The 9,873-nt window shown below is 38.6% G+C and overlaps 1 protein-coding gene and 1 non-coding gene across 2 annotated transcripts; one reads left to right on the top strand and one right to left on the bottom strand.

The window, feature by feature from the left end:
* Positions 1 to 332: 332 nt before the first annotated feature.
* LOC141603702 (small nucleolar RNA R71) lies at positions 333 to 439 on the top strand. Its single transcript, XR_012525559.1, has one exon. It is a non-coding gene; the product is annotated as a small nucleolar RNA R71 (small nucleolar RNA).
* A 4,625-nt stretch (positions 440 to 5,064) lies between these two features.
* On the bottom strand, positions 5,065 to 9,155 carry LOC141601402 (uncharacterized). The gene is made up of 4 exons (XM_074421680.1): positions 8,462 to 9,155; positions 7,727 to 8,343; positions 5,615 to 7,642; positions 5,065 to 5,520 (listed from the first exon to the last, which is right to left on the bottom strand). The coding sequence occupies exons 1-4, from the start codon at positions 9,153 to 9,155 to the stop codon at positions 5,065 to 5,067; spliced, it is 3,795 nt and encodes a 1,264-aa protein (XP_074277781.1).
* Between the last annotated feature and the right edge of the window lie 718 nt (positions 9,156 to 9,873).

The following is a 9,873-nucleotide window of genomic DNA, read 5'->3' on the forward strand; positions in this document are numbered from 1 at the left end:
ATGCCACCATAGCATTAACATGTTGTTTGGGTGATTTGGAAGCTTCATCAAGCTTAGCCATAGCTTTCTCAAATTTCAAATTGAAGGTGTCAATGTGAGCACTTAGTTGGGCACCCAATTGAGTGATGGAATCTACCTCATGCTTTCCTCCTCTAGTGGCCTTTCGAGGCCTACTATATTGTGAATTATGAACCTCCATCTCTTTAATTTTGGCCCATGTTTGATTGTCATCAACTTCGGTGAACATACCATCATTTGATCCCATATTGAGAATGTTGCGGGACTCTTCATATAGACCATTCCAAAATTGTTGCACAAGGAACCACTCGCTAAGTCCATGGTGTGGACAAGAACAACAAGTGTCCTTAAATCTCTCCCATGCTTCATTCAATGATTCTTCATCCCTTTGTTTGAACCCGGTGATTTGGGCTCTCAACATGTTAGTCTTGTTCGGAGGATAGAATTTCTTGTAGAAAGCAAGTGTCAACTTCTTCCATGAGTCAATAACAAGGGTAGCCGTCCCCAAGGTAAAGAAACACAGAACTAAAAACAATAAATGAAAATCAAATCAAGTTAACACCGTCCCCGGCAACGGCGCCATTTTTGGTGTGGTTTAAACTCGTCATCAAAAGCTACCAACCAAAACAATATTTATAACTTTACAAACTACTCTTAGCAAAGAGGCAAGTAAAGGTCGGATCCCAAGGGACGGGTATTGATGTAGGATTCTCAATTGCAAATGGTTGTGTCTTAGGGTATAACAATTTAGGTTGAGATAGGAGATCAACTAAACTAATCAACAAGATGAAAGTAAATTAATGAAAACAAAGCAAGACAAATAAAAGAGATATAAACAACTGATTAAAGGCACTAGGGTGTCATGGGTTCATAGGGGATTCATGGGAGTTGATCATACAAACGTGTTCTCAATTATATAGCAAGCACTTATTGTTGTGATGGGATCGAGTTGGTGTATAAGCTTACAATCCCTAAGAAGGTTTGGGTCCCGGAGCCGAATCGATTAGATTGTACAACACCTACAAGTCGACTTAATTTTTCCTATTCAACTATATGCATGGTCTAATGAGGCTCGAGTTGGTGTATAAGCTTATAGCCTCATTGAAAATATAGGTGATGGGTAAAAAATGCAAGGATTCATAGGCTCGCATTTCATCAAACATAACATGTGCATAAGTTGAAATCACAACAAGTAAGCAATTTAATTATGAAAACATATTAGATTAAGCATGAATCATTCCCCATGTTGGTTTCCCCTAATTCCCCATGAACCCTAGCTAAGGAAACTACTCACACATTATCGAGTTTAGCATGCTAGAAAGGTTGTCAATTATACTAACAAAGTAAAACATGATGAATAAATGAAAGTAATTAACAATAATTAAATAAGGTTAAGAGAGAATTATACTTATGAAGATGATTCCAAATAATAAAGCAAAGAATAATAGAAGTACTTGATGATTGATGGAAGGTTGTCAATCCTCCAAGTAAACCCAAATAATCTTCTAATTACCCAAAATAAAGGAAGAACAATAGAGAAATAAGGAAAGATTAAGATGTGATTAATATTGAGAAATTGTATTACAACTAAATTAAGACTAATTTGAGAGAATTACAAAGTCATTAAGGATGGATTAGGATTGCTTAAGAGAGCATCCTAATCTAGGTAGTACAAAGGGGTATTTATACTAAAGATTAGGTATAAAGATTAGGGTTACTAAGGGCTTAAATGACTATTAAGACCCTAAGAAAAGTTGAGGAAATGCTCCTCTCGAAGGAAATGAGCGGATTCCCATGCTAGTCTTGCCACGATCCGCCCGTCTTGTGCAGCGACACGGGCTCTTCTGTCTAAGGATCCGCTCGGATCCAAGGGAAGACGCTCGGCTCCTCGGGCTGCAATCCACTCGTCTTGGGAACAAGACGCCCGGAACTTGGTGTTGTGAGACGCCCAGATCGTGTATGATCCGCTCGGATTCCTGGACAGACAGCTTCTCTTCTTTTCTTCCTTAACAATCCGCGAGGATCATTTTGGGGATGCAAGGATCCTTTCATCATTGCCCATTTCAGTTTATTATCTACTTAGGCCTCTAGTATTGGTCTTCTCTTTGATGCTTGGTCATTAGGTGCGATCCATTTAGCTCCATTTTGCGTCATAAATGCAAGGTTAGCAACCCTTTCTTACCAAGGAGACAAAACCTCAAAGAATATGCAACATGGGAAACTAAAGATAGTAAATGACCCAATTATGTGCTATAAAGCATAGGAACGAGGTTAATTAGGGGACTAAATGTGCTCAAATATGAGTCATATCACCTAGGTTTGGACCGGAGTGTTCACAAAAAATGCATTTGAGCAAATCTAATGGGTTAGCTTGAGGCCTTAATTGCAATTTTAAGAAATTGCATGTTAATATCTAAACACTTGAAGTTGTTCAAGTAGGATAATCCCCCTACTACTAAGAGAATAAAAATTCTCTTAGTTTTCCCTCCAAAAAGCATCTAGCTAAATAAGGTAACAAGTAAAAAACATTCATTACATTATTATCTTTTCAATTAATATATTCTTATAATTAAACTTTAATCTTTTTAATTAAAATTCATATTTATGACTTTTTCATTAAATCCATAATTATTATGCAATCGATCATTTCCATTTCCATAGATATTATTCTTCGTCAGTTACACACTAAAATTACGCAAACCTACTTCTTCTGCAGTCTTTAATATAATTATTGTCATCACTTACACCCTAAAATTACGTAAATTTTCTTATATTATCCTTCATCAGTTACACTATAAATATGGTGTATATTTTAAAGGACGTAACAATTTTTATGTATTTTTTTAATTAAAAAAAAAAAAAAAATTAGTCTAATTATTCGTAAATCGTCTTTTAAGTGCGTGGTATACTGTTTTTACCTATTTTTGTTATAAGGTTTATACGCGTTTTATTTAGATTTTACATTTTTACATCGTTTCATTGTAATTAAATGTCATAAATTAGTTTCATACAATGATATAACATTATAGAGTTAATTTTTATAGTAAAGTAAAAATGGTTTAAGACAAAAATAACTTAACTTAAAGTGTCTTTTGATGGTAATAAACTTTCTTTTTCTACCTCTTACTAAGATTATATTAATACATTATAACATTAAAGGTACAGTTAATTTATATAATTAAATTAATGAGATTATTTCTTTATAAAACAGAAATAAACAATACTGTGCTGTAGCACGGGGATCTACACTAGTTTGGTTTAAGCAAATAGTTACTTTAAGCTAGTAGCTTAAATGGACCAGCGATCAGAAAATAACAAATAGGAAGTTATTTGGACAAGTTCCATTATTCATGGTTTGACCTAGGGAATATAAAAGTAAACTAAATCATCGGATTACTTTGGTTGCTCAAAAATGTGCTTGTTTAAAAAATTATATATTTATATAAATAGGATCAAGAGAGTCTCTCCATCTTAAATGAGTCATGCGTCCAACTCTGGACCATTAGATCAAACAGATCTAACGATTGACATCTGACGCATCACATTAAGGGTAAGATTGTAAATTCACCTATTATTACAAAATATTTGGCACTCGTCAACTTCCCTCATTATCTATGTTGAAATTTCTCTATCACCAAATTGGTGCGCGGGGAAGTAGCAAATAAACCCCATACGTTTGACACTATGTGCATATTAGCCCCATGTCTTTCAGCAAGTGCAAATTAACCCCACTACTTTGTCCTATGGTGCATTTCAATCGAAATATTAAATTTTTGTAATATAAAAATATAAAAATGGAGCTAACATAATTAATGGATATTATATAACCATATATGGTATTACTAAATTGTTAAAACCCAATTTTACCCTTTTCTCGTCACCAGGCCTTTACATGCCCCCCCTTGAACCATCACACCACCATCTTCACCACCTACTTCCGACCACCACAAACCTCCTGAGTTTAATTCAAAATCATAATCAACCACCAAGAACTTTGCCTCTTTGCCTCCGACCACCCTTACCACAACCCCATTTCCATTGAAACCGACCCAACCACACGAACCACCATCCCTACTCCCTCCCCCCCCGAAAACCTATAATCTGCCCAAAAATCCCCATCCCAATCATTGAAAACCTTCGTCGGAGCGGGCGGATTTGATGGCAATGGGCGGCATGTGCGTAAGGTCGGCGTAATGCGGGTTAGGTGGTCTAGTGGTGTATGTCGGTGTAGTTAGTTGGTTGTGATTTGTGGTGTAATGGGCTGTGGAGGGTTGTCATAGGTGGTGGTGGTGGTGGTGGTTGTGATTGTCGCATGTAGTGGGACAATGCACTAGAGTAAAGCATACTAAGAAGAGATTGTTAAGGGTAGATAGGTCTATAAAACAATATAAAGGAGAAAAATCAAATTGGAAAAAGAAAAAAAAAAGTTGTAAATTGAATATCAGTAAAACAAATAAAATGGTGGTAAGTTGCACCAAAATCTAAAGTAGTGGGGTTAATTTGCACTTGTTGAAAGACATGGGGCTAATATGAACATAGGGTTAAAACGTATGGGGTTTATTTGCTACTTCCCCGAATTTGCGCGCACCATTCTCTTCGTATTCGCATTCAAGTTGTGCACAAATTTTCGATTCGACTCTAATCTTTATCATCTAATAGCAAATCTTCAATCATGTTATTGTTCTGGTAAGTTTTCTCATGATTTCCTTTGTAATTTTTTTATTTGTTCATCGATTTTCCGTTTCAGTATCGTCTAATATTAAAACCCTAACTTGATTGTGTTTTAGATTTTTGTGAATATCGTGTGCTAGATTTTGTGATCATATATATTTTCCGAATTATTTGATGATATTTACTATGCTAGTTGATCTTTACTTAAAGTGTTCTTAATTCTTAGTTATTCTCTGTTGATTCACTCTCAATTCAAGATTTCAATTCAATTTCTTTTTCTCTTTGTTATTATTTTTTTTTTGGTAAAATGTGAGAGTATATTATACATAAAAATATGGAGTCAATTACATACTAGCAAGGCAAAGCACTTCAAAACTAAGTAAATTTTAAATTGCCTAACCAATCTAGCTCATGTGTAGTCATCCGACTCTTGTCTCTTTCCCTTATTCTCTTCCTCATGTCTTCACTGATCCATTGAGCCAAGCACAGAGGCCTCATCAGAACCTGCTCCACTCTACACTTGTTCCTTTGCTGCCATACTTGATACAAAGTGCTCATAACCAAAGCAACCTTCACCCCTCGCTGAATTTTCAAGCCAGAATGATGAACACACCAATGCAAAATGTCATCCTCAGGGAGCTTTAAACCAGTACAGTCCATCATAGCCTGTAGGACTCTCTTACTGTAGGTACACGCGAAAAATAAATGTTGTTGCGTCTCTTCTGCTAACCCACAAAGGACACATTGTCCATCAACATCCATCCCAAATCTCATAAGTCTGCTATTTGTATGCAACGAATTGTGAGCAATAAGCCATCCCAGGAACCTATGCTTAGGTAAGCTCCAGTTATCCCAAATAGCTTTAGACCACTCCACTGTGGGTTGTGTCCCTCTGAGCCACTCATGTGACCCAGCCGGAGTGTACCCAGGGTTGCACCTGCCATATCCCTTGCAAATACCCAGCTGCTAGCCTCTGCTTCACTCTGCATATCCTCCTCCATACCCAACTGGAGTTGCTTGTTGGAGTGTATTCCTGCCATTCCCTCCCCTTCAGATATTTAGCATTCACCCAATTCACCCATAAGGACTCCTTGTTTGTAGCTACCCAATCCACAAGTCTTCCAACCATAGCTATATTCCATAGTTCCTGATTTTTAAGCCCCAATCCCCCTTCTTGCTGTGGTCTGCAAATTGTATCCCAAGCAACTAAAGGAGAGCGCCTATAATCTGCACTGCCATCCCATAAAAAGTTCCTGCAAATGGCTTCTATTCTCAGTATGACTCCCTTAGGGAGAACAAAAACAGAAGCCCAATATGAATGCAACGTGTTTAATACATGTTTAACCAGGGTTAGCCTTCTATCATACGAGAACTTCCTTGCACCATAACTGTGTATTCTATTGCAAATCTTGTCCACCAAGCATTCACAATCCTTCTTCTTAAGCCTAGTAGTCTGAATGGGCATCCCTAGGTACTTGAAAGGCAGCTTGCCCTCCTTAATGCCAGACACACTCAGGAATTCATTCTTGAGATCTTCATGCACTCCATTAAAGTAGACATTGGACTTACTTGGACTCACTTTAAGCCCTGAAGCTTTTGAGAAAGAGGAGAATGATTTCAGCATAAGCATAATTGAATCAGCATCCCCATGACTGAACATCAAAACATCATCTGCAAACATTAAATTTGTGACTCTCAGCTGCTTGCATAATGGATGGAACATGAACTGGTATTTGGCTGCAGCATACATAAGCATTCTGGTCAAGTAGTCCATGCACAGTGTGAATATTAGAGGAGATAATGGGTCTCCTTGCCTCAACCCTCTCTTAGCAGGGAAATACCCAAAATTTTCTCCATTAATAGCCAAAGAAATAGAGGGTGTTGTAATACACAACATGATTTTACTCTTAAAGCTCTCAGGAAACTCCAACAAGTTCAACAGCTGTTCTACAAAGCTCCATTCAACAGTGTCATGCGCCTTTTGCAAATCAATCTTTAACATGCATCTAGGGGTCCCAGATGGTCTCTCATACAGTCTGATTAAATCTTGGCAGAAAAGAATGTTTTCCTGAATGCTCCTTTCCTGTATGAATGCACCTTGATTAGTGTGAACAATATCAGGCAGAACAGAAGCTAGTCTAGAGCACATCAGCTTGGAGATGACTTTGTAAACCACATTGCAACAAGCAATGGGACGGAATTGAGTTACATCTTTAGGCCTGTCACATTTAGGAATGAGCGTCAGAGTTGTAGCATTAAACTGTCTCAGCATCTTCCCTTTCATAAAGAAATCTCTTACAGCAGCCACCACCTCTTTGCCAATTACTCCCCATGCATCCTTGAAGAAACCACTAGTATAGCCATCAGGGCCAGGGGCCTTGATGTCAGGAATGCTAAACATAGCTTCTTTTATTTCTTCTCCTGTAACAGGTCTAAGCAGTTGGGCATGATGCTCACTGGTGCACTTCTTACCCTGACTTATAATTCTCCTATGAACCGGTTTAGTAGCCTGACTAGTCCCCAACAACTGCTCATAGTAGTCCAGGAATGCTGATTGTACCTGATCACTCGTATCACAAGTCTTCCCATTCATATCCTCAATCACAAAGATCTTATTCCTATTCCTCCTCTTCTTAATAATGCTATGGAAATAAGATGTATTTGTATCACCATCCTTAAGCCATTCACCTTTGGCTTTCTGGTACAAGAAGCTATCCCTTGCACTCTGCAACTCCTTAAGCTTTTTACTTGCCTCACACTCCTGATGTATCAAGCTCACATCAGACGGATCAACACCCAATTGAACTTGCATCTCCTCAACCTGCTTCTCCAGGATACCAGTTGCCTTCTCAATGTCACTGAATCCCTCCCTATTCAGTCTCTTTAACCATGTCTTAAGGTTCTTAAGATTTTTGGCCAGTTTAAAAAGGGGAGTCCCATCAATATTGTAATCCTACAGCTCATTCACTAGGGGAAGGAACTCCTTAGATTTTCCCCACATGTTGAAGTATTTAAAGCTTCTAGTGCCCTGCACTACCTTAGTACTCTTCACTATACAAGGTGTATGATCCATCATCCCCTCAGGCAAAAAGTTAGCATACATATCAGGCAAGCTATCACACCAAGCCTTGTTAACCAGAAACCTATCCAATCTGCTGTAAATCCTCTCCTCAGGCTGTTGTTTATTGTTCGAAGTGAAAACAGACCCTACGGCAGTAATGTCAATAACTTCACACTCAGCAACACACTTCCTGAAAGGCTCCATCTCAGCCAAAGAAGTAGCCCCTCCAAACCTCTCATTAGCAGCAAGCACACAATTGAAGTCTCCAGCAATGGCCCAAGGTCCTACTACCTGCTGTGCAATCTTTCTCAAATGATCCCACAAGGGAGCCCTCTCATTTATTCCATTGAAGGCATATACCATAGTTAAGAAGAAAACACTCCTAGACATCAAAGCATCCACCTTCATATGTATAAATTGAGCATTGTATTCAAGCACATGCACCCTAAACATCCCAGGCTTCCAAAGAATCCAAATTCGTCCACCACTATGATAACCATTATTAGTAGTAATGCTCCAACCATTATTAAAACTATTTACAGCTTTATTGAAAGCTTTATTCTTAATTTTAGTCTCCAGTAAACCAAATAATCCTATATCTTTATTCTGTAAAAAATGACTAATATGCTTCTGTTTACCTACTCTATTCATGCCCCTCACATTCCAAAACCCTAAACTATCCATTGGAAACAATATGTGAGGGGGAAGTACCTTGAGCTAACACAATCTTCTTAGTTGGGGACACCAGTGTCTCCTTATAAGAAAAAGCTCCAAAGTTTTCTGTACTATAACCACCACCACTCCTTTCCTGTCTATGCATCTTCACCGGTCTCTTTAAAGGCGTAATAAAGCCTCCTGCTTCCCTAGAAGCTGGTTTAGGTGACTGCACTGTCTGAACACCAGTTTGTATGGGAGCTGCCTCCACAGCTGGCTTTGGCATCACAGGTTTCCAGACTCTCTTAATGTGTTGAACCCCTTGCTTCTTGTGTTCACCTCGCTTACAATGCTCCTGTTCATATCCCATACCCTTACACTTGATGCACCTAATCGGTTTCCATTCATACTCCACTTCCACCCCAATCACAGTTCCCTTCTCATCTTTGAATTCAACTTTCCCAGGCAACTTTTGATCCACCTCCATTTCTACCATCACCCTGGCATAACCCAACCTCGTTCTCTCCTCTCTAGCACCATCAATCTTGACATACTTGCCTACTAGACTTGCAATTTTAGGTAAACCCTTCCCCCAAAATTTCAGAGGAAGGCTATGTAGTCTGATCCAGGCGGGTACTGATTTCACATCATCTTTTTTCATCTCCAAATCTTTCACCCACTCCTTGACAATCAATGGCTTGTTGTCAAACATATAGTATCCTGATTGTAACACCTTATGCTTCATTTCCATTGTCTTGAACCTTACTAAAAAGATCCCATTATGCATAAATGAAATCTTATCAATATTGAACTTCGTCCATATACGCCTGATAAAAACCTCTATGATCTCCCATGGAGGGTTGGCACCGAGAATAAAACATATCACGGCTTGACTCCAGTACTCAACCTCCTCCACTACATCATCTTCCTCTAACTGTAACATTTCAGTCTCCTCTGTCCGTGGACTCTGCTCATCATCCAGTCTGTTTCCAACCTCTCATCATCCTCAGTTCTCTCCTGCGTCTCAGACACTACAGTCTCCTCATCATCATCCTCTTCTCTTTCAGACTCTTCTTCATCCTCAGTTTCAATAACTAGTTCAGGGATACCAATCAGTTCATTCATATGTTTGGTCTTCTCCCCCTCAACACCATCAACAGATGGTCTATGACAATTTTCATTAGAGTTTTGGTTCAGTTCCAACTCTTCTCCATTCGTGTTATTCTCTTCCGTCTCTTGAACGTGCAAATCTGAGGACGTATCAGTCTGTGATGCAGGGATGCTCCGTCCTCTTAAAGTCATCTCCCTTTGTCTTTGTAGATTTGACTTCCTTGCCATGAGCATGGGAGTCAAACTCAAAACCTACGTAGCTTCTTAAGTCGTCGCTCATCTCTTTCTCTCTAGGGTTTTTTTTTTTTGCTTGCTAATAATTTTTTCCTCTTTGTTATTATTGAGTTAGTTGATATTCT

The sequence above is a fragment of the Silene latifolia genome, chromosome 9 (genome assembly GCF_048544455.1).
Source record: "Silene latifolia isolate original U9 population chromosome 9, ASM4854445v1, whole genome shotgun sequence".
Taxonomy (NCBI): domain Eukaryota; kingdom Viridiplantae; phylum Streptophyta; class Magnoliopsida; order Caryophyllales; family Caryophyllaceae; genus Silene; species Silene latifolia.

Bases quoted from the DNA above. Each gene is read 5' to 3' on its own strand.
- LOC141601402 (XM_074421680.1), bottom strand. From the start codon at position 9,155: ATGGAAATGAAGCATAAGGTGTTACAATCAGGATACTATATGTTTGAC. The intron at 8,344-8,461 runs GTACTTCCCCCT...ATAAAGATATAG, and splicing joins GAAGATTGTGTTAGCTCAAG to GATTATTTGGTTTACTGGAG. The intron at 7,643-7,726 runs GTAGTGCAGGGC...AATGAGCTGTAG, and splicing joins GTATAGTGAAGAGTACTAAG to GATTACAATATTGATGGGAC.